Genomic DNA, 26,142 nt, shown 5'->3' on the forward strand with positions numbered 1-26,142 from the left:
ACACACCCACAGTCCCAGCTACTCATGAGGTTGAGGTGTGAGAGTCAGAGTCACGTGAGCCGGCAGGTTGAAGCTGCAGTGAGCTGTGACCTCGCCACTGTAGTCCAGCCTGGGTGGCAGAGACCCTGTCTCAGGAGGAAAAAAAAAAGAACACAGAAAAATAGCACTTGAACTGTTTCAGAAGGATTTGATAGGTTCAAAGGAGACAGTTTACTTTCCATTTGGCTGAGATACGGGAAAGAGGGGGACAGACATTATACCCTAAAGACAGCATGTCACAAAATCAGAGGAACATTGTCACTTGTCCATGTCCATGTCCCTTAGTTGCAGAAGAGCCCTTGAAGTCATCTTTGTAATGAAAAGGGATAATTAAGCTTTTAACACAAGTATAAATAATGTTCTGTTATAAATTCTGACCTCTCTAAATCTGTTCAAACTTGTGGGACAAGTATTTCCAACTCTTTTTAAGTATATAGTTTTACAAATGTATTTTATTAAGATTTGCTATGATTTTTATAGAGCTAAACTCTGAATATTTGAAAAATATCCCTATAAAGAACAAGGGTTATTTTAGAATGTAAGAATCCTAAATGTGAGTCAAGTAAGAGTAAAGGAAAGTTTATAACCATGAAACAAACCTAAATTACTCATTTACCAATCTTTGATTGCCTACTAGGTAAATTTTCAGAGGGCCTTTTTATATATTTCTGGATTTAATTTACTAAAATTTTGTTAAGGATTTTTAAATCTGTATTCATCATAGATATTGATCTATAATTTTACTTTCTTTTTTTAAAATTTTGATCATGGTTTGGTATCAGGGTAATAATGTCCTCGTATCATAGAATGAGTTGAGACATGTTTCTTCCTCTTTTGTTTTGTATTCTAGAAGGGTTTGTGCAGAATTAGTATTATTTCCTCCTTAAATGTTCAGTAGAATGTATCAGCCATACAATCTGGGAGTAGGGTTTTTTGTGTGTGTATGGACAAGTTTTGAATTTCAAATTCAGTTTATTTAATAGACACATAGTTATTCAGGTTTTCTATTTGTTCTCTATTGAAAATTTGTGGTTTGATCTGTCAGGGCATTTGTCTATTTTGTGCAGTTTGTTGATTTTATTGGCTTAAAGTTCATATTTTTGTTAAGCTTTTAATGTTCCATATATATATATATACACACACACATATGTATATATATAGTGATGTTCCCTTTTCGATCTTGAAATTGGTAATTTGGGACTTCTCTCTTTGCTTATCAGTTTGGCTTGATGTGTATCAGTTTTATTGATCTTTAAAAAAATCTTTTGTTTTTATGCTTTCTTGTTTTTATTTTTAATTCCTTGGGTTTAATACGTTTTTCTTTGTTTTCTTAAATTGGTGGTTTAGATTGATTTCAGGCCTTTATTCTTTCATTATGTAACTATTTAATAACTAAAAATTTCCCTCAAAGTACTTTTTTAGCAGCACACAAATTTTGGTGGGTTGTCTTTTCATTATTCAAAATATTTTCTAAGTATCCCTTGTTATTTTCTGATCCATGGATTATTAAGAAGTTAATTGTTCAGTTTCCAAATATATGAGAGAGGTTTTCAGATTTTTTTTTTTTTTGCTTTGATTTATGAAATAGGACTTGTCTTGATAGGTGTTCTAAATGCAGTTGAAGAAAAGACTGTATATTCTGCTGTTTTTTGGAGAATTATAAAATATCAGCAAGGTCAAGTTGGTTGTTAATGTTTTACATTCAGCAGTGTCATACAGTGCTTGCATTGTATACCTTTTTCTAGCTTTTTAAAATGGGTTTTGTAAACAGCATATAGTTAGGTCTTGTGTTTCTACCCTGCCTGACAGCCACTTGTTCCTTTTTTCCCTTCGTCTCATGCTTTCTTATGGATTAAGTATTTTTTAAATGTAAGTTTCATCTATCTCAACTTTTGGCATATTAGTTACACATCTTTGTGGTTTTTTTTTTAGTGTTTCCTCTAGTGTTTACAATACGTATCATAACTTGACACATTTTACATTGAAATAATATTGTATTATTTTGCATATATCCTAAGAACTTCACAACAGAACACCTTTATTTCCCTCCTTCCATTCTTCGTACAATTATTGTCATACATTTTACTTCTTCACTATCATAAGTCCCATAATAATACATTGATCCTATTTTGCAGTAAGGTTTAAATTATGTTTTTAAACAATTTTTCAACAATTTTTATTTTGAACAAATTTTAGACTTACAGAAAAGTTTCAAAACAATTTTGGAAGATTTCCATATACCCTTCGCTCAGTTTCTAGATATTAATTAACATCCTATATAACCATTGTATAGTGATCAGAACCAAGAAATTAACAGTTATACAGTACAATAAACTAAATTACAAATTTTAGTTAATTTCACCGGTTTTTCCACTAATGTCAATTTTCTATTCGCCCAGGCTGGAGTGCAGTGGCGCGATCTTTGCTCACTGCAGGCTCCGCCTCCCGGGTTCACGCCATTCTCCTGCCTCAGCCTACCAAGTAGCTGGGACTATAGGTGCCCGCGACCACACCTGGCTAATTTTTTGTATGTTTAGTAGAGACGGGGTTTCACTGTGTTAGCCAGGATGGTCTCGATCTCCTGACCTCGAGATCCCCCCACCTCAGCCTCCCAAAGTGCTGGGATTACAGGCGTGAGCCACCGCGCCCGGCCCATGTTACATTTTTAATAGTCATGTATGTGTCCATGGTATCCTCTGATCTTTGACAATCTGAAAGCAAAGACTGAAAGGCTTTCCTTTAATGGCATTGATACTTTTGCACAGTGCCACTCAGATGTTTTATAGCATATCACTCATTTTTCGTTTAATTTTTTTTTTCATGACTAGTTTTGAGTTTGGTTTTTTTGTCAGGGATACCACAGTGGTGATTGTGATGCCTTTTCCAGTGAATTATATCAATTCATATTGATAAGTCTCATTACTGGTGATTTTGACCTTGACCAGTTGGTTAATGTGATTTCTGCTGTGCTTCTCTACTTTAAAGTTAATATTTTTTTCTTTTTAATTTATCTTGGGAGATGTTTTTAGACTATGCAGATACCTTGTTTTTCCCTAATCTTTTGCTCACTAATTTTAGTATTCATTGCTGTATCTTCTCTTCTTTTTCTTCTTTTTTTTTTTTTTTTTTTTGTGAGATGGGGTTTTGCTCTTGTTGCCAAGGCTGGAGGGCGATGGTGCCATCTTGGCTCCTTGCAACCTCTGCCTGCCGGGTTCAAGCGATTCCCCTGCTTCAGCCTCCTGGGTAGCTGGAATTACAGGTGTACGCTACCACACCTGGCTAATTTTTGTATTTTTAGTAGAGACGGGGTTTCACCAAGTTAGCCAGGCTGGTCTCGAATTCTGCCCTCAGGTGATCCGCCCACCTCGGCCTCTCAAAGTGTTGGGACTATAGGCGTGAGCTACCGCACGCGGCCTCAAATCATTTTCTTGTTGCCCAAAGAACGTGCATTAACATATTGTAGTGTAGGTCTGCTCAAAATGATTTTGCTAAGCTTTATTTTAAAATCTTTATTTTGCTTTTTTTTTTTTTTTTTTTTTGAGACAGGGTCTCGCTCTGTTACCCAGGCTTGAGTGCAGTGGTGTGATTATGGCTCACTGCAGCCTCGACCTCCTGGGCTCTAGTGATCCTCCCTCCTCAGCCTCCCGAGTAGCTGGGACTACAGGTGTGTGCACTACACCCAGCTAGTTTTTGTATCTTTTGTAGAGGCAGGGTCTTACCGTATTACCCAGAGTGGTCTTCAAACTCCTGGGCACAAGCAATCCACCCACCTCAACCTCCCAGAATGTTGGGATTAAGGGTGTGAGCCATCACACCTTGCTGCCTTCATTTTTGAAAGCTGTTTTTCCTAATATAGAATGCTAGTTTGAAAGTTTCCTTTTTTCCCCCCCTCAGTATTTTAGAGACATCTCTCCGTTTTCTTATAGCTTGCCTAGTTTTTGACAAGAAGTCTGCTGTTATTCTTATCTCGGAGTTTATGAGCCTCTTGGATCTGTGGGTTTATGGTTTTCATCAAAATTGGAAAAATTTTGGCCATTATTTCTTGTAACTTTTCCCTTTCTTGGTCCTTTTTTTTTTTTCTATTATCTGAGTCTCTAATTACATATATATTAGACTTTGCGTTTTAGGTCATTGATGCTCTATTTGTCTGTGTGTGTCCGTGTATATTTTAGATAGTTTTATACCTATTTGTTTGTTGTTGCTGTATATCATTTCTTCTTCAGTGTCTAAATCTACTGTTCTATACAATGAAGTTTTCATATCAGGTATTTTATTTCTCACCTCCATACTTTCCATTGGGTGTCATTTTTATTCAAGTTTTCTTTTACCTTGAACATATGGAGCTCATTGTTTAATAGCTTTTTCACTGTCCTTGTCTTATAGTTTCATCTTTTATTTTTGTTTCTGTTGCTACAGAATGACTTTTCTCCTGGTGTGGGTCTTATTTTCCTGCATCTTGCATGTCTAGTAATTTTTTTTTTTTTTTTGAGACAGAATTTTGCTCTTGTTGCCCACACTGGAGTGCAGTGGTGTGATTTCGGCCCACTGCAACCTCCGCCTTCCGGGTTCAAGCGATTCTCCTGCCTCCTGAGTAGATGATATTACAGGCATGCACCACCACGCCTGGCTAATTTTATGTTTTTAGTAGAGATGGGGTTTCTCCATGTTGGTCAGGCTGATCTTGAACTCCCAACCTCAGGTGATCCTCCCGCCTAAGCCTCCCAAAGTGCTGGGTTTATAGGCGTGAGCCACTGTACCCATCCTGCATGTTTAGTAATTTTTAATTGGATGTGAGCTTCATAACATTTTCTCATTGTTAAGTCTTGGATTTTGTTGTATTCTTTTAATAGTGCTGGACTGTGTCCTGGCATACAGTTAAATTTTTCTGTAGTCAGTTTAATCCTTTCTGGCTTTTAAGCTTTGTTATGGTAGTTTTAGTAGCCTTTTGTCTACATCTAATTTAGCCCCACTGCTAAGGTAATAAATTTTGATGACTCCCTGATAAACTATATATTATGAGGTCTATTTTGTGGCTGATAGGAATTCAAACTATTCACAACCTTGTGTGACTGCTGGGAATTGTTTGGGTTGCTGCTACTAGGTCTTTGCCTAGCCTTTGGTGGTTTGTTTGCACCTAATGCAGATAAGAATTTAGGCAAAGACTGAATAAGTCTTTCTTGCAGATTGCACAAATCTATTTGCTACTCTCTTCTGTCTCCAATTCTGCCTCACAAATTCTAATCATCTTGGCTTTCCTAGACTAAAATATTTTGCTCTAACTTAGTAATAACTATTGGCCCTTGTTCTATATTCCTTCTCTGCTTTTTCTGTGACCTGGAACCTGGCTCCAGGCAGTAACCTGGGGCAATCATAGGACCTCCTATTGTTTTCCTTTGATACAAGGGAGCACAGTCATATATGGCTATTGTCTACAGTCAGCAAACCATTTTCTCAAACATTTTTTTCATTTTCTAGTTGCATCCATTGTGGTAAATAGAACGACAGTCTAGTAATTCTGATTGGCTAGTATAAATAGCTAATACTGTAACTACTATGGATTCTGTTATCCTCTGGAAAGTATTACATTTTGTTCTGCTAGGCAGTTAAATTGCTGTTGAGTCATCTTGACCATAGAGACTTAGATTTAGCTCTTCTAAGGGTGATGCTATTTGGTTATATCCTTAAACCTAGGGTAAATTCCTTAGTTTTAAGATGTGGTCTTTACTCTCCTATGTTATAGCCCTCTTGGAATTTTGTTTTCTTACTCTCCAACAACTTGACAAGACTGAAAAATCCAAACTCTTAAAGAACTTTGGCCACTGTTGAAATCTCTGCTCAGCTCCTTTAGCCTTTTAGCTGTGGTTCTTCCCTTGGACTCCTTGCAGTCTCCTCTCCCACATGCATTTTCAGAGTCAGGCAAAAATTTGAGGAGTGTGTATTTGCAGATTTTAGGACTCTGCTCTTTGTGATTTCCTCCTTTACAGAGTATCCAACCTTGAATTCCAGTCACTCTTATAACCCTGAACCCTGTCCTTTGGCTTCTTGGCAGTAGGACTTTGGCTTTTGACTTGAGATTTACTTTTCACCTACAGATTTTTTAGTAACTTCATGGTAAAAGCTTTATAAAAAGGCATTTATGAAGGTGAATCTCATGTGATTGCTGTATTAGTTGTCTATTGTCGTGTAACAAATTACTCTAAAAGATAACTTTTAAAACAACAATCATTTGTTATCTTATAGTTTATTTGGTTTGGGTATCAGGCACAACTTAACTGGACCTTCTGATTTAGGGTCTCTCACAAGATTTTTCAGTCATAGTGTTAGCCAGGGCTTGGGAAGGCTTTCCTGGGAAAAGATTCCCAGCTCATGTAGTTTTTGTTAGGATTTAGTTCCTAGCAGATTGGTGGAGAGAGGGTTTCAATTTCTTGCTGACTGTTGGCTGGAGACTGCTCTTAGTTCCTTTTCACATGGGTCTTTTCAACATGGCAGCTTGCCTTATCAAAGGGTGTAAGCTAAGAAATCATTAAAGTGCTAGCAAGATGGAAGTCACAATCTTTTGCAACTGAATCACAAATGTGACATCCCATCACCTTTGCCATATTCTATTGGTAAGAAGCAAGTCACTAAGTTTAGCCCACACTCAAAGGGAGGGGTAATTAGATAATGTATACAATTATTCATGAGGCAGGGCCATTGGGGGTTATCTTAGAAGTCTGCCTACTACAGTTCCCTTCTTTTTAAGGGTTAAAATTCCCTCTAGTTTTAACTTTGGTATCCCTGTATGCCTTTAAATATTTTATCCACAGTTTTAAATTATCAACACAACTCCACCATTACCCTTAGCCAGAGCTCAATGTTTGCAGATGTTAAATCCAACTTTCTCTTAGGACAAACATGTTCTACCATGATAACATTTTCTTCATGTTTTTTCCCCCACAATTAGCCACTAAATATTTTACGTAGATGTCACACTGGTATCTCAAATTCATCATGACCAAACTATAACTTCAGCTCAACTTTTCTTCTTTGTGGATTCCATTCCTCTCTCATAATTGCATCTTATCTTCTGTATCAACCCAGACTCAATATCTTAGAGTCAGAGAATTTTTTGTTGTTGTTCTAGTTCTAGTCAAGGTGTAGCCTACTCACTAGACAAGTACCGGGCCACCAACTATTTGTTACTAGTTTGCCCAAATTAAGAACAGAAACTGAAAGTAAGCATTTAGAATCTTATATAACAATTTGACATTGCTGAGACATCCAAGTGTGTGTTTGTGTTTTAAATATTCATCTACAACCACTTGGGAAAAGCAAAAGACAAAGAACCAGGCCTTTACCATATGTAGTCTGAAAAGCAATTTTCTACCACATTCCTGTCACTTTTTTTTTTTTTTTCCGAGACGGAGTCTCGCTCTGTCACCCGGGCTGGAGTGCAGTGGCGCAATCTTGACTCACTGCAAGCTCTGCCTTCCAGGTTCATGCCATTCTCCTGCCTCAGCCTCCCGAGTAGCTGGGACTACACGCACCCACCACCATGCCCGGCTAATTTTTTGTATTTTTGGTAGAGACGGGTTTCACCGTTTTAGCCAGGATGGTCTCGATCTTCTGACCTCATGATCCGCCCGCCTCGGGCTCCCAAAGTGTCTTGTCACTTTTTCTGTCCCTCTTGATAGTAGGCCTGTTGTTCATTCACTTACTTCCACTGCCATTGATGTAGTATAGACTTTCACACTATTTCTTGTGGGCTAATTGCAGTTGCATCAACCTAGGCTCTGTATTTTTTATTTCTCTTTCTCCAGTCCATTCAAATCTAGAGAAAACAGACATTTTAGAACATTACTCTGATTATCATGGTTTGCTTAAAAACTTTAAATTGTGCTTTATTATCTGGTCAAAATGGTCTAGATTCCTTAGGGTGATATTTAAGACCCTAGATTTCTCACTTTCTTTCCCTCCTCTCCTTTTCTGCCTGTTTCCCCTCCCAATCCCCTGTGTCTCAGTTCAAACATGCTTTTTTTTTCCCACCCCATCTTCCCCCAACAGTCACAGTTCCAGCTTCCTTTCCTTGTGTGTTTTCTTCTTGTTGTTTACAGCAGTTATCACATCCTGACACTTTATTTCTTTATTTTATGATTCCCCACTCCATGCACACTACAGTGTTAAGTTTCATGTGGATGGAACCTTGCTTTGTTTCCTGCACTGCTGAATCTTTCATGTAGATGGAAACTTGTTTCATTTCCTGCACTGTTGAATCTCCAGTAGTTGCACAGTAAGTTTTTCTTTCATGAATGAGTCAGTGAAAGGGTCACCACCTTAAAGATAAAGAACTTTGAGGTGAATGGCCATGAAGATCCAAAAGAATGGCTCTTTAATGGTGAAATTTTATAAGCAAGCAGGGAAGGAGACCTATTTGGAGCAGAGACTCTCTGTAGCCTCCCTTAAATCACATTGTCTTTTTCCAAGTTGTAAGTTTCATGAATACAAGCATTTGGTATATTGTAGTCTGTTTCTTCAGTGCCCAGTATTGGGCCTGAAAAAAGAGAATGTACATAGCAATAATTTTTTGTCTGAATGAATTAATTAGTTCAGTAAGTGTTCCTACCAAGCTCCCAGCTGTGGCTTCTACTCCTGGTAACTCTGTATCACATTTCTCTCCAGTTCTGGGGGCAGAGGTTTGTCCTTAGATGTCAAAAGGATATGAGAAGAGTTGATAATCTTCATTTTATTCAGCCTTTTTCTTGTTGTGAGGACAGGAGCAACGACTTCAAAATTTTTTTATGTGTTAGATTGGAAACTGGAAGTCAGCTGTAAGTTTTTATAGAAGCTTTTTACTAAATTGAGGTAATTCCCCACTGTTTCTAAATTGGTGATGGTTTTTAACATGAATGCATTTTGCATTTGTTAAAAGTTTTCCTTGTATGAATCATCAAATGATCTTACTTCCTTAGACTGTTGATATGGTAAATAACATTGATTGATTTTCAAATAGTAAACCCGCCTTGCATATCTGGAATTAATCCTAATCGTACTTGGTCATGATGTATAATCCCTTTTATATTGTTGAATTCAGTTTTCTAATATTTTGTTGAGAATTTTTGTGTCTGAGTTCCTGACATAGAAATCTCATGAGAGACATTGATTTATAGTTTTCTTTTTTGTACTGTCTTTGATTTTAATATCAAAGTAATACCTCATAAAATGAGTTTGAAATTGTTTCCTCCTCTATTTTTTGGCAGACATTGCATAATTTGGTAAAAGTCTGCAGTGAAGCCATCTGGGCCTAGAATTTCTTTTTTGAAAAACTTTTTAGTTACAAATACTTATTTAATGGTTATAGTACTATTCAGGCTTTCTGTTTCATATTGATTGAGTTTTGGTAGTTTGTGGCTTTGGAGTAATTAGGTTATATCTTCTAAGTTTTTGAATTTATGATTTATAATTACAAAGATTTTTGTAGTATGTCCGTTTTATCTTTTTAAACACCGTAGGATCTGTATTTCTTTTTTTATTGCTAATATTTGAAATATGTATCTTCTCCCTTTTTTATCTTTGTAAATAATGGCAGAGGGCTATAAACATTGATTTTTTCCCCCAAAAAACCATCTTATATTTACATTAACTATTCTCTTTCTTCCTGGTTTTCATTTTTATTGATTTATACTCATTTTTATTACCTTCCTTTTGCTTGCTTGGACTTATTTTTACCTTTTTCTCTTTTCTTGAGATGGACTTAGATTGCTGATTTGAGATCCTACCTCTTTTGTAATGTAAAAATTTAGTGCTATAAACTTCCCTCTTAGCACTGGCTTAGCTATGTCCCATACGTTTTTTTATTATAAAATATGCATAACGTGTAATGTATCATTTTAGCCATTTTTACTTGTAGAGTTCAGTGGCATTAAGCACATTGACATTGCCGTGCAACGATTACCATTATTCATCTCCAGAACATTTTCATCGTCTGAGACTGAAACTCTGTACCTGTTGAACAATAAGTCCTCATTCCCCTCTCTCCTCAGCACCTACTAACCACCGTTCTGCTTTCTGTCTCTGTGAATTTGACTATTCCATGTACCTCATATAAGAGGGCTCATAAAATTGTTCTTTTGTGTGTGGCTTATTTCACGTGGTATATAATGTTTTCCAGGTTTATCCATGTTTAGCACCTATCAGAAATGTATTCAAGTCTGTATAGTACTCCTTTATATATACATACCACATTTTGGTTATTCATTCGTTAATAGATAGTTGGGTTGTTTCCACATTTTGACTGTTGTGAATAATGCTGCTATGACCATTGGTGTACAAATATGTGTTTGTGTCCTTGTTTTCAGTTCTTTTGGATGTATACCTTGAAGTTGAATTGCTGACTTGTATGGTAATTTTATGTTTAATTTTTTGAAGAACCACTGTGCGGTTTTTCACAGCAACTGTACCATTTCCCAACAGCAGTGCACAAAGGTTCCAGTTTCTCCACATCCTTACTAGTACTTGTTATTTTCTATTTTTTGATAATAGCCATCCCAATGGGTATGAAGTGGTATCTCGTGATTTGCATTTCCCTAGTGATTACTGATGTTGAGCATCTTTTCATGTGTTTATTGCCGACTTGTATATCGTTAGAGAAATATCTATTGAAGTCCATTGCCCTTTTTAAAATCGGCTTCTTTGAGGTTTTTTGTGGTGGTCTTGTTTTATTGTAGTTCTTTATATATTCTAGATATCAATCCATTATGAGATATGTGATTTGCATATATTTTCTCCCACTGTATAGGTTGCCTTTTCACTCTTCATAGTATCCTCTGATGCACTAAAATTTTTAATTTTGATAAAATCTAAGATCGATTTTTCTTTTGTTGCCTGTGTTTATTATATGTGGCTTAAAAATGTGTTACACACCCATTCTTCAGAGTTCTATAGTTTGTACTTTTCTGTATCTCCAACCTCTGCCTTAAAAAATAATAATAGAAAAGCCTTGACAAGACCAATAAAAATGAAAAGGTTTTTAAAAACTCAGTAACACTACAGGTAATTTAAATTGCCAGTACAGACCTTTCAACCAGAATGGAAAGGGAGAAATATACCTTATTTTCTGTCCTTTTAGAGTCCTAGTAAATTGAGAAGCAATTTTTATTTATAAATGTCAATTTACGCATTTATATAACATCAGAACACATGCATATTCAAAAGCATATATGAGATTTCATATTTGAAAGCTGGATGTAGTTCACAATCAACTTGAACACCTTCCAAGGGAGATTGGAAACAGTACACAGATAACCAACTTTGTTTGGCAACATAGTGAACTGCTAGACCTCCTAGATACTATAGGTGTGAGAGGAGAAAGAAGATACTGATAGCTATTAGTAGCTAACTGGATATTAAGAAGACTATCTTGATCCATTTTGGTAATGAAAATTCAAGATTAAAATTCACAATTATCAAAGTTGTAAAACTTTTAAGATAATAATTTAAAATTACTTTTCCATTTCCATTTATTTCCATATCTTGAGATAGATTATGACCCTCAAACTGAACTCAAGGTGTATCTGGTATTATTTATGCTGAATTTGGTTAACAAAATCAGTACTTCAAATTTGGGAATATATGTAAACATTTGTGACTGAATTGGTTACTTAAAGAGGTTGGAAAAGTAATCATTCACAAACGAGATTTTATCAGATGTCATCTTGAAGTAATGGTTTCAGATTTGTGGTTGACTTAGTTTTTGAGAAAGAAAATGCAATTGTGATACAGAAAAAAGAAATTTTCATTTTCTTGCAATGCAAGTGTGTTCACTAAATGATTTAAAATTTTAAAATAAAAGTTGCCTATCTAATATGGTTTTGTTTCCAGTTTTCAGAAATTATAAGATTTATTTTCTTGCTTACAAGTATTATCTAGTGTGTTCTTTAATGCTTATTGAATTTTTATGTTGGTCAATTTACAGGTGAATTATGTAACCTCATTACGCTGGATGTGGCTCACAATCAACTTGAACACCTTCCAAAGGAGATTGGAAACTGTACACAGATAACCAACCTTGACTTGCAGCACAATGAACTGCTAGATCTCCCAGATACTATAGGTATGAGAGGAGAAAGAAGATATTGATAGCTGTTAATAGCTAACTGGATATTAACAGGACTATTTTTGGTCCATTTGGTAATGAAAATTCAGGATTAAAATTCACAATTACCAAAGTTGTAAAACTTTTAAGATAATATTTTAAAATAACTTTTCATTTCCTTTTCTTGACAAAGAAAATAGGTTTTAGGAAATGATCCCAATGGGATTATAAAAGAGAGAGAATGTTGAGTTACATGTGTATATATTCTGTCATAGTTTAAATTGCAAAATGGGTGGCTTTTTCTATTTCTGCTTATTTCTGAGTTGCATGCTATTATACTGGGTGTGGTCCTTTCTTTGCTAAAGTATTCCATACTGAAAAATAAAACCATTGTTGTTTAGTTTTTTAAACACGGCCAGTATACTTTAAAGTTTGTTTATCTGTAATACTAAGGGGATAAGCGAGGAGATGACTTGAAGTTCAAAATATGTTTTAGAGACTTAGCCAAATTGCAAAAAAATTGAATTGAGCTGTGATATGTTCTGTGTTTATGTAGTCTTGTTTATTTTTTCCGATTGTTCATAAATTTATACCAGTAAAGGGAATTTTAAAAATTCTGATGCCTTTTTAGTTATTAATGTGGTATAAGGATACTATAATGTTTACTTAGAAAAATTACATCTCTACTTAATTTACATAATTTCAGTCATGAATAGTATTTTACTTTTTTCTTTTTTTTTTTTTTTGAGACAAGTTTCACTCTGCTGCTCAGGCTGGAGTGCAGTGGTGCGATCTTGGCTCACTGCAGCCTCCGCCTCCTGGGTTTAAGCGATTCTCCTGCCTCAGCCTCCTGAGTAGCTGGGACCATAGGCGCCCACCACCACGCCTGGCTAATTTTTTTCTATTTTTAATTGAGATGAGATTTCACTATGTTGGCCAGGCTGGTGTTGAATTCCTGACCTCAGGTGATCTGCCCACTTCTGCCTCCCAAAGTGCTGGGATTACAGGCCTTAGCCACCACTCTTGGTCCAGTCATGAGTATTTCAGAGGCATGATTACTAAATAATTTGAGGCCTGTGATGATGTTATCTTTCTCCAGAAGAGTTTTTGTCTGCCTCTGTTGGGTACCTAGTAGAGAGGGGATCACTTTAATCCATTTGTGTTCAAGGCTTGAGATTTTTTTGGTCCCCCAAGTGATTAAAAGGTTTTCTGCAGGCTAACTGGATGGCTGTTTTATTTCCAGTTCACCCTTACTGGTAGGGTGCAGCTCTAGAGGGTCCCAGGTGAGGTTGATGACTAGAGTCCTCACCCTTGGCAGACCCTAGATTTTGACTCTTGCTGAAAAAATGGCTTAGCTTTTTAGCTGCGTCTTCTAGTTAGGGATGTGCTCTTAAGACGGAATTATCTCCATTGTTTTGCTTGTGTCTGGGTTCCCAGCTTGTTTCTGGTCTGGTGCTTAGTTATTATGTTGTTAACTCTCTGATTTTGGTTTTGGAAGATGTTTTTATTTATTTATTTTTTTATTGGGAGCATTTATTTGAATTACCTACCATTACTTAAAACAAAGCAGTTTTAGGGAATTTCTTAGCAGAGTTGCGTAGACTGTCTTAGGTTATACAGGACAATTATTTACAGAAAAGCAAGCTGAAACATGGATGTAATAAGTAGCCATTAGAATCTATGTTTCCCTGATTTTTGGCCCATGACACTATCATATTACTGTTTGTAGTGGAAAGAGATTACATATTCTAGTTAACCGGTTTATGGTTTAGATGTCCCTCTGAAAGGCAAGATTGTCTGCAACACATACTGAATTATTCTATTAATATCCAAAATTAATATTCTACTGAATGTCCTGTATAAATAAGAGAATCAGATTTCTGGTTCAAGATGATAAGGACCAAGCACAATTATTTCATGCTTTTTTTTCTCTTTAAAATCTATTGAAATGGCCAAGATGAACAAGGAGAAGTGATCCTAGGAGAAAAAGAACATAGAAAGGATATTTAAACTGCGTGTTTAAAATATGATCAGGCTGATACAAAAAGGAAACAAAGAATAAAATATAACTCTTAGAGATATGTTTGCCAGATCAAATTTAATGGAAAATTCCATATAACCAGATGAACACAGCCAGAAACCAGTCTCTAGGATAAACTAAAAGTCCCCTAGAATCTAGATCAAAAAGAAATGTGTAGAAAAGAAGTGAAAAAATTACAAAGTCATGGCAGATAGGACTAGATGTTCCAGAAGGCCAAATAGTGGTGATACAGTTATAAAATCTAATTTTATAATGTTTCCCTGAACTTGATAAAAACCAGATAATAAGACCAAAATTGCTTACCAAGAAGAAATAAATTAAAAAGTTACATTCTCGTAGAAGTTCTAAATATTAGATGTATTTGTTTTGAATAAACAATAAATTCACATGTAATATTATACAACCTATCTTTATCTAGTTTTTGGTTTCAGGGTAATGCTGGCTACATATGTTCAATTTTTGGAATAGTTGGTATGAAATTGCATTATTTCTTCCTTTAATATTTGATAAAATTCACCAGTGAAGCCATCCAGGACAGGACTTTTCTTTATAGGAATTTTTTTTAAAGCAGTTTCAATTACTTTAATAGGTATAGGGCTATTCAGGTTATTACTTTCTTCTTCAGCAAGCTTGGTCATATGGGTCTTTCGAGGAATATATTTATTTTATTTCATTTATCATATTTTAAAGCTTTAAGTTGTTCATAACATTCTTAATGTTATTTTAATATCTGTAGAATCTGTAGTAATGCCACCTCTCTAATTCCTGATATCAGGAACTTGTATGTTCTCTCTTTTTCTTAATCATTCTGGCTAGAAGTATATCAATGTTATTGATCCTCTCTTAGTTTTATTGATTTTCCCTATTGTTTCTCTGGTTTTTATTTCATTGATTTCCATTTTGAACTTTATTATTTCTTTTCACCAGCTTACTTTGAGTTTTATTTGTTCTTTTTCTAGTTTCTTATGGTGGCAGCTTGAGGTCATTAATTTGAGACCTTTCTATTATTCTCATAAAGACAGTTAGCACTATAAATTTCCCCTTCAGTACTGCTTCAGCAGCTTCCCACAAATTCTGATATATTGTATTTTCCTTTTAAAAGTATTTTCTAATTTACCTTTTTGTTTCTTCTGTGATCTATGGCTTGTTTATTAGGTTGGTAAAAAAGTAATTGCGGTTTTTGCTATTACTTTTAAAGGCAAAAACCTTAGACTTTGACTTCTAGTTTACCTCCGTTGTGGCCAAAAACATTCTTGATAGGACTTGAATTCTTTCATCATAGTAAAAGTATTCCATGTGCAGTTTAATATGTATTCTACTTTTGTTGGGTAGAGTGATCCATAAATATCAATTATGTTACAGAAGAGGCAATCAGTGAGTTTATTCTACTTTCTGCCCTTTCTGGAGGAGTCTCTTTTTCTTCTTATTTTTGTTAATTGCATTGTCAGCATAGGTAACACATACCTTGTTATACTAATTCCCATTTTTGTTTTTAGTCTTAATGTTCATGTCCTGTTGCCATAGTTGCCTCAGTCATTTCTTGGTTGGCTGAAGTCAGTCTGGTTGGTAGTCATTTTCTCAAAAATGGTTCATGGGAACAGTATTCTCCTATAGTTCTTGTATGTGTATAGCTTTTATAATTCATATAATTCAGAAACAGTTTAGATGGATATAAATAATTGGGTCAAACTTCCTTTCCTTGAGGATCTCAGTAGAACTAACAGATAGTTCTACCTTCTTCTGGAATTGAATGTACAAAGATGAGGCCAGTCCATTTTTTTTTTTCTCCCCCGTGATAAGTGACTTAGTCATTTTGCTTGGCCAGCCAAAGTATTATTTCTAGATTTCTGAAATTTAAGAACTATATTTTATTTCTCACTGTTTATTTTTCAGGATCACATTTTCCTAGTATACTCTGGGCCAATTCAACATATAGGTTTACGTTTTATTTCAGTACAGTGTTCTTCAGTATATTCAGTATATATTCAGTGTATATATGCTTTCTCTGTTGGCCATATATATTCAGCATATATTCAGTATAGTGTTCAGTATAGTAAATATGTCACACAGTGACATATTTAGTTTGTGTTGTATGTTTTTACATTGAAATATGTATCTGTAAGTTTGGTTAGTATGAACAACCAACTAATTGGAATGGTAAAGAAGAAAAGAAAGAATAATGCATAATCTCATCATAATCACTTTAAGTGAAACGTCACCTAAAAGCACTTTCAAAAAATGACTTTTTATAAAATCCAAATTCTTAGTCTTAGAAAAACAAAATGTTGCTTTACTCTACTGCAAATCAGACAGGAGAACTAAAATTTAGGATACTTGAAATGTTATAAAGTGATGTTCTTATCCTTCTCATTGATGTTTAGTCACTGTGTATATCTTAGGATATTACACATGCTAGACATTTTATTGTTTCTTGAACATATCAGGTAAATTCTAGCCTTGAGATATTTGTACTTCCCATCTCTCTGTTTAGAACTCTTTTCTCCTAAATATCTGTATAATTTTGCCTACTCCTTCAACTGATCAGATAGATATATAAAGCATGATTTTCATTCAACCTTCTCTGTCTCAAATAGTCTAACAATATTTTATTATTTAATATTTTTATATGTGTCTGTATCTCAGTCTTGTTAAATAATAGTCAAAGGTGCATGCGATTAAAGTACTGAAATGAATAATCCTGGCAAACAGAGAAAGCATAGGTGGTGATATATAATACAGTCTTCTAGTAAGTAGGATTAGTGTCCTATTAGAGGTGATTCTTCTGTGTTTTAAGTGTGTTTACTAATATGAAAACATTTGATTTTAGTATTAATCTCTTGTAGTTTAGATGTTATCTCAGAATAACACATATGCCTCACCTCTAGCTTATTCTGTAGGGTCAGATTACAGTATTACAAATTGGAAATCAATGAGAACTGAAACATGAACAACAAGAAAATTTTAAATAACATTGCATTTACTTTTATATAGCTTTGATAGTTGTCGCCAAGTATAGTACAGCTGTTACTCTGAGTAAATGGCAAAGTAAATTGGTAATATTTATTGAAACTTTTTATGACATTGTAGTCATTTATCAATTACCATGTTTATTAAAATAATTACTCTGTCTTTCTCCATCCTTTCCAGTGCTAGTATTTTGATTATGTAGCAGAAGATTGAGGTTTGGTGGGCAACTTTGACCTTTGGGTCTTGGTCTCTTACAAATTTCAACAGTTTTAATTGACCTTTGAGATTTTTACTCTCATTTATTGAGGAAGAACAATTTACCCTAAATAGTGGAAACTGAAGTGAATTATGGTTCTCCTGATACTTTTCCTTTTTTAAATCCTACTCTAGTTCTGGGAAAGTATAACTTAAAAACAGAAAGGCCGACACCTATTCTGCAGAGTTGATGCTAGTCTGGAAGCAGCTGCCCACTCTCTTTTCCCTGGACTAAAGAATCTTGCCCTAAATTCATAACTGAAAATAAAATCTTGTATCATCTTACAGTTACTTTCCAGAAATCACTGTATTTACTTGCCTTTTCCTTCTTTTCTTTTTTCTTATAAGTAGACCAGAATGTTTTTACTTTTTTCTTTATTTAACATGAACATTCCTGGAGTAACTGTCACTCCCCTGTGATAATTGCTGCCATTTACTTCCAGGCTGAGCAGCTAGTATTGCTGGCAGCTCATAGGATGTGAGGAAGAGACAGAAGGAAATGGGTTGGGGTTTACCAAGTTGCAGTTAAGTAAGAGAGTGCTTAAATACATATTTATAGTTTCTCTGATTTAATTGTTAGTCTGCCTTCTTGAATTAAAAAATGTATTATTTTATATGAATATTTTCTCATTCAGAAATTAGCTATGAACAGAAGAAAACATTAAGCTTCAAACCAACAATTACTTTGTTTTAAAGTATGAACCTGATGTTTTTTAAAGCCTTCTGGTACCTCTGGTAGTTTTATGTAATCCAGGGAAGAAACGGTCTGAAGTAGGAAAAAATATTTTACTTTCTATTTCTTCTCAAAATGATATTAGGAGAGAACTATGCCACAAAACCTTGCCTTCAAGGCTGGAGCACAGAACAATTCACAGAGGCCTTTTTGTTGCACTGGGCTCTGAAGAAATGTTACAGCAATTATGGTTATACCAACAAGTAGCATTTTAGTCATTTTAGTAATTGGGTTTTAGGTAATTACAGTGCAGCGTATGTATAACAACTTTACTAGTTTTCTTTTTAATGGTGGTGTTCTTTGGGTTTTTAACATTCAGGAATTTCTGTGTTGCTTACTTTTCAGTTTGCTTTTAGTTTAATGTTTCTAAAAAAATAATTGTACCTTTGACATTTCATCCTTCGAACCCTGAGTCTTTCCTACTACTTTTTTGCCACTTTGTTAAAATAAGATTATGATCATTTAAATTAGTCTTACTCAAAAGTTATACTAAATTAACCTAAAGCTGCTGGTTATATTTGCTGAAATTGAAAGAATCTAATTTTAATTCATAGCCATTTGATTTCACCATATTTTTAAAATCTGACAGCATAAGAGAAAGCAAGCTGTCAAAGTGGAGCACAGAACAATTTATAGACAAAGTTAAGCACTTGAAAGCTAAATGCCAGTGATTGGCACTGATCAGCCTACGTTTATATACAGAAGCTCAACAGCAATGATTTTATTTCTTAGTCAAGATGGCTCAACATTACAGCAAGCATGTGTTGATTTCTAGGTTGCAGTTTAGTTTGTGGTTAAAACCACTCATTGAGAGAGGTTAGAGTTGAAACCACTGCAGAGGGTGAATCACAATAAAAGCTAGACTTCTGATGTTTTCTTCTGGCATAAAAGAGTTTTGATATTTCATCCTTAATTTTCTTAACCTCTTTTATTTAGCTGAGAGTAATGGACTCTGGCAAAATGTGGATGACTCTTTGAATTTGCCAGCAGTCTCAAGTGATAAGGCCTTTGCAAATGTGAAATTTCTTCATCAGAATAGCCTATTCTCATGGATTACAGTGTTAGAAATTCAACCCCTTCTGCCTCACCAAAAAGCAAAAAATTTAGATCCAACAAAGGTGGAGGTAGCTCTTAATTTAAATTACCGCTGGTTTTGGTACTAGATAATGTCATGTAGCAATTTAGCTACATTATTTTTATTTTGTAATTTTTAAATTCTAGGAACCTACTCTGGTTTTAAAAGTGAGAAACTTAAGAGTTATTTGGTTTTGGATGAGAAGTTTCAAGAATCTGGTTCTATTTACTAGGATTTGAGTTGATAAACATTTAGAATTTGGTTCCCCTACTAATCATTGTTACCAGAGAAAGTTTTTTAGTTTTCAGTGAGAATAAAAAACATGTTTATTGTATTCATCTCCTGTGATACTGTAAAGGGTTATTGAATGAGGCATGTCAGTTGATGGAGTAAGATCATGGAGACTTTCCTCTGTTAATAAATTCTCCCCTCTTATGGCAGACTTCAAAGACCCCTTGGTGAACGAGTCAGCCATTTTGTTACAATGAAACAACTGTCTTCCATAGGGAAAGCGGTGATGTAAAGGAGAAAAAGGGATGGTCTTATTTACTTCCATTTTATTTTTAAAGGTTAGCTGCCTCTTTTTATCTGCAGCTGCATACAGGAAATTAAAATTTTATCAGAAGATTTCGAAGTTCTTTATAATCAAACATGATCACTACTCGCAGGAAAATTTTCACTTCTGCTGACCTTGCTATAGTGGTGGCCATAGGAATGGAATAGGCAAGGGATAAAATGTTGATACCATCCCTCCCCATTTTACAAGGATATGAGTAAATGGGGCTATTCTTCACTCTTGGTGGAAGTAAAAATGATGTAGCCTTTTGTTATTTATTAAAATTTTAAATATCTATATCGTCTGACACATAAGAAATATTTTCACATATACACAGAGATATATGTCTAAGGGTATTTATTACATAATTCTTTTTTAAAAAATTAAACAAATGCCATCAGTTGAGCAATGATTGGAGAGATAATGGCACACATACCATGAAACACTTTACAATGGTTAAATAGAATGAGGTATATCTGTGTTTACTCAGCATGAAAATATTTCTATCACCTGTTATATGGGGGAGGGGAGAAGCAAATAGAATGATCTCATTTATATGAAAGCAAACATATAAACATAAGAAATCCCTGTATTATATGTATAAATAAGTGCTTAGAGACAGGTCTCAATAGGTATGTAACAGACCATAAACCATGGTTATCTAAGGAAAATAGGAAGATACATTTACATATTTTATAACTAAAAGTGATGTGGTGGGGTGGGAGGAATGCAGAAAGTTGGAATTGTTAGTAGTTCCTTCCCGGCTGATATCTAAGTATGGACTGCTCAGATGTTGGATATCTCAGAAAAATTCCTGCAGATATTTGTAGAATAATTAATTTATATTCAGATAGACCAGATGAGCATATATGTTTTTCAGTTATGTCCAATAAAGTCTCTATTGGATGCTATTTTATAAAATAAGAATGAGTTGAAGAAAATAGATTTTTATGGGCCTTTCATATAATTTTTTGTGTCTTGTTCCTAATGGAAAGGAGGACAAATAATGAAATGTTTTAGTTTTTGTAATTATCAAGAAAGTATGAATTAATGCCTATTGTATGCTTAGCACTGAAACAAATTCTGTGGAGAGAAATATTGCAAAGCTCCTCACTTACTGGGTTTTCAGTCTGGTGAGGGAGATAACTGATCCATGAAACAGTTAACATAAGACCAAATATAATTAATTGCCAACTTACGGTGAAAACAGTATGCTGGTGTATTCATTTTACAAGGAGGTCAGTAAGATCTTGATAAAAATGGCTAAGAATGACTTAATGAACAAATGCATTGGAATCAGTATGGAAGAAAAATGCAGTCCGTGAACACAAGTGAGGACAGTCAAACAGCATGGAGGTGAGAATGAGCACAGCATGGTTCTGTGTCAAGGAAACAAACTAAGTGGAGCAAAGTCAGTGAAGATCTTGAAGGAAGATTTGTTGATAGGGAGCCAAGTTGGATTCGCCAACTAGCTGGTGACTGTGACAAGTTATTTCACAAATGTTATGGTAAAGTCCCTGCTGATTACCCTCAGATGGCTCTTACTGCTGCTTCCTAGGTATCTTTTTCATTTCTTTTTATCAAATGTCACAGGATGGCTATCTAAAACTTAAAACCACTATACTCTTTTTTTTTTCACAATTTAGCTTATGTGTTCACTTTATGGAGAAGATGACCCTTACCATGTAAAGTGCCCAAACTTCTTTCTTCTACATTTATTTTTCCTGTTTGCTCATCTTTTGTTCATTCTCTCCTGTTCCTAGAGACAGAGATGTTCCTTCTTTCTAAGATTAACTTTTTCACTTTCTTTATAAAGCCAGCTTTGATCCTTTATGTTGGAAATTGTCTCCCCCATCTGTGAACATTCAAAGATTTTGTTCATACTTCTTTTAGGGTATTATCGTAATCTACTAAGTATTATAGTTATTTGTGAAAATAAACCACTGTACTGTAAGCCTCTTGAGAGAAGAGACTATGTCTTGTGTGGCACTGTGCAATTTTACAGCAGTTAAATAAGTAGCTTGATTGATGGGTGGAGGTATATCATGAGGACCCCTAGAAGCTAGCAAAGAGTGTTTACATTTAATACAATAGGAAATAGGTTGTTTTTAGTATAAATGTTTTTGGCCAGGTGCAGTGGCTCACGCCTGTAATCCCAGCATTTTGGGAGACTGAGGTGAGTGGATCACTTTAGCACAGAGATTGAGACCAGCCTGGGCAACATGGCGAAACTCTATCTCTACAAATATACAAAAATTAGCTGGGTGTGGTGGCATATGCCTGTAGTCCCTGCTGCTCCAGAGGCTAAGGTAGGAGGATCACCTTAGGCCGGGGAGTTTGAGGCTGCAGCTAGCCATGATTGTGCCACTGCACTCCACTGTGGTCGATAGAGTCAGACTCTGTCTCTTAAAAAAAAAAAAATTGATGAGGGTGGGATTGGAGAAGGGACAAACATGAGAAATACATTTTGAGAATACAAATAGAATTTTGTGACTGACTTAGAAGGGATAAAACTGATATTAGAAAACATTTTTAACTAGATAAATATATACTTATTCCCTTTCTATAAACACAGTTTTATAGAATACAACCTACCCTTTTAATGTTTCTCAATTTTTGCTTTATTATAATAAACTCTCAGTAAACAGCAAATACTTATAACCAGTGTCTGGCTCTGCACTAGGGTTCTGACAGTGGATAGCTCACTAAGTCTAAAAATGGACACAGACATGAAATAAACATTTATAATATGGTGTAATCATGACGATAGAGGTATTGGCACAGTGCTGTGGGTGCGCCTGTGCACTTGTCAAGAGGTGGGTAGAGCTTTATCACAGAGCATAGAGTTAAGTGAGTTAAATATCAGGAAACTAGGAATTCTAAAATGAATTTTGGGCATTTTTATTTTGTTCTTTATTTGGCAAATGATGTATACTGTTTATTGGCATTTTCCCCCTTGGTCTTTGCATTGTTAAGATAGCACATTTTGAACTTTAAAACAAATTGACTTAGAAACCAGAATTAAGTGAAATAACCTGCAATATATTGTCTAATATACTATTAAAAACATGTACAGGCATATAATGCAAATTGGTCACATTATATAAAATATCTCTGTAATGTAAAATATTCATCCAAAAGAAAAAGGATGGTGGAAGGATGTCACAATTTTTTTAAAAATTAGGATGACTTTAGAATTATAGATCTATTCTTATCAAAATGTTTTTAAAATTTAAAATATAGAAAATTAGGAAAAATGCAGACAAAATGAAACAGATTTTTAATTGTTCTTCCATAATTCTGCCATGCAGAGATAACAGTTAGTTTTGATACATTTTCTTTCCCTTTTTTTGCATGCCTGTTTCTTACGTTGTTGAAAGCATACAAAATACACAATTTTATCATGCTTTTTCCCCCCAACTTAACATCATACCTAAAGTCTTTCACATCTTAAAACTTTTTATAACAACTTTAATATGTACAAAATATTGCAGAATATAGACATACTACAGAATGAAAATTATATATTGAACATCTATTATGTATCTGTTAGTAATGGTGCTAAGTATCTTATGCGTGTTATATCTGACCCCTAGAGCCACCCTGTTAGATGTGTGGCATTATTTCCACTTTATGGATAAGGAACTGACACAGGTTAAATAACTTGCCCATGGACATATAAATAATATAAAATACTTCGGTTTTTCTATTACATTGTGATGCTTCCAATTTAAATAATTATTCTTCTATTGTTGAATATTTAGATTGTCCCCATTTTTGCCATTATATATGACTTAATTAACATATTTTATCATAAAGCAAATTATTTTCTGCCAACCCAGCTTTTAAGTAACATTTTTATTGTCTTTTTTTTTTTTTTTTGTAAATGAGATGGAGTCTTGCTGTGTCGCCCAGGCTGGAGTGCAATGATGCAATCTCAGCTAATGGCAACCTCCTCCTCCCGGGTTCAAGCTCTTCTCCTCCCTGAGCCTCCCAAGTAGCTGGGACTACAGGTGTGCACCACCATGCCTGGATAATTTTGTATTTTTAGTAGAGACTGGGTTTCACCGTGTTGACCAGGCTGGTCTTGAACTCCTGACCTCAAGTGATCCGCTTGCCTCGACCTCCGAAAGTGCTGGGATTACAGGTGTGAGCCGCCATGCCTGCCTGGCCTAACGCAGTGATAGCATTAGTGAATATTTTCGTTCATATTTCTAACCACTGAATTTTCTGAGGCTTTGGAAAGTCAATTTTGTTTTCTCCTGCAGAATTGACACGTCTCACCAGAGTGTCATCAGAAAGACACTTCTGATGAAGTCACTAAGTGAAGCATCCTTAGTTAATTTACAAAGCATTTTAAAGACTAAATTAACTTGTCTTTGCTAAGTGGTGGTTTTTTATTGTTGCTTTTGTATTCAACTTTATGCCGGTTGGAATCTCACTTAATTAGATAGACCCAGTAAACTCTTGGCCCAGTTTCCAAACACTATTGTACAAAAGTGATGCATTAATAAATGAACATAGCATACCTGTGGAATAGTTCTATTTGGAAGAATTGAAGTGGTTGTTACATTTTTCTGCATTATAGTTGACAACTTATGGCATAGAATTAGGAGTATTTTTTTATTATCAGTGACTGATTCTTATCTTGAAAATGTAAAGGCTAAAAATTAGCTCCAATTATTCATTATGTGTAACTTCACTCACTTGATACTTTCCACAAGAAGGAAAGATGCAGATGATTGATGACCAGATAAGGATCATGAGGCATAATGAGTGCCCTCTTAAGGTGTCAAGGCTTAACTTATGCTATAGACTAATGTATGTTTTCTGTAAGTATTGTTGTAATATTGCATCTAAGAAAGTAAGTTGATCATATGACAGCTTTTTGAACAGTGATTAAAGCAAAAGGAAAGAAATGGATATCAAGAGGTTGCGAAGGCTGAAAGGCCTCAAAATACTATCTCCAAAAAGTTAAGTGTTGACACAGGCATCCACTTCTGTAATTTCTAACACTGGAAATAACTGTTTAATTTAAAAGTAAAGGCTACATTTGGCATTTTAACCTGGCCCATCCAAGTATCTCATAGCAACAGTTGTGATTTGAAGTGAAAAAAGAAATTAATCAGCCACAGCAAAATAGTATGTTGGACTAAATTCTTGTCTTGTTAGCTTTTTTTGTATCAAAATTAACTTATTTTTAATGTATATTGTTTGCAGAATTGAATTTGAGTTGAACCATTTATGATGGCAGAAGTTATTATACATTCATTATATATAGCTGGCCATGTAGTCTTGGCAAGAAAAGTAGAAAATACCTAGAAAATAAAATGCTCGGCTGGGCGCAGTGGCTCACGCCTGTAATCCCAGCACTTTGGGAGTCCTAGGCAGCAGATCACTTAAGGTCAGGAGTTGAAGACCAGCCTGGCCAACATGGTGAAACCCCGTCTATACTAAAAATACAAAAATTAGCTGGGTGTGGTGGTGGGCGCCTGTAATCCCAGCTACTTGCGAGGCTGAGGCAGGAGAATCGCTTGAACCCGGGTGGTGGAGGTTGCAGTGAGCTGAGATTACACCACTGTACTCTAGCCTGGGCGGTAGAGTGAGACTCAGTCTCAAAAAAGAAAAGAAAAGAAAATGTTCTGCTTTTTTAAAATTCAATAATGGCTATTTTGTGCTCAAGCTGGATATGCTTAGATAAAAGAGACTCTAACTTTTACTTCAGTTTGTAAGTTTTGGGGAGGGGGTTGAGAAATTTTTTACCATCAGGCCAACTTTTCAGTATTGAACCTTTCTGATCTCAGTAAATAATTTATGTTTTAAACAATACTATTTTAGATATTTGGAAATTTCTTCTCCAAAATTACGTGTACATACTTATATATAACCACTTGTTCTAAATTGGATCATCATAACATAGAACAAATGGAATAATTATTGTAAGTTTAAAATATACACAGCTTTGATGCAGTTAAATTAGGTCTTATCTAAAGGTTAACTTGTTAAAGTATGCGAATACTTTGTTCATTTAAAAACTAACTTATAGCTGTATATTTCCTTATTTCTCTGAGACAAGTGAGCATAAAAGTGATTTCAGTTTCATCCTAATCGATAGTGTAGTGTGGGTTCCTTGTGCTAGAAGTTAAGGATCTTGCTGAAACAGTACTTTAATTTTTAAATAGTTAGTAGATAGCCTGTGACAGTGAGAGGCTCATCAGATTTTGTAAAAAATAAATTTCTTTTATTGTGTGTGTTTACAGGAAACCTGTCCAGTTTAAGTCGTCTTGGTCTGAGATATAACAGACTGTCAGCAATACCCAGATCATTATCAAAATGCAGTGCACTTGAAGAATTAAATTTAGAGAACAATAACATTTCTACTTTACCAGAGGTAAGAAGTGGATTA

At 34.9% G+C, this 26,142-nt stretch overlaps 1 protein-coding gene across 2 annotated transcripts in view; it reads left to right on the forward strand.

Moving 5' to 3' along the window:
• SHOC2 (SHOC2 leucine rich repeat scaffold protein) overlaps window positions 1-26,142 on the forward strand; it is a 92,441-nt gene that overhangs the window by 53,192 nt on the left and 13,107 nt on the right. For both annotated transcript variants that reach the window (XM_030941331.1, XM_010370333.2), the window contains exons 3-4: window positions 11,990-12,127; window positions 25,997-26,127. In XM_030941331.1, coding sequence (XP_030797191.1) covers window positions 11,990-12,127; window positions 25,997-26,127 — 269 coding nt within the window. The remainder of the gene's footprint in view (window positions 1-11,989; window positions 12,128-25,996; window positions 26,128-26,142) is intronic.

Source organism: Rhinopithecus roxellana, chromosome 11 (assembly GCF_007565055.1).
Source record: "Rhinopithecus roxellana isolate Shanxi Qingling chromosome 11, ASM756505v1, whole genome shotgun sequence".
NCBI lineage: Eukaryota > Metazoa > Chordata > Mammalia > Primates > Cercopithecidae > Rhinopithecus > Rhinopithecus roxellana.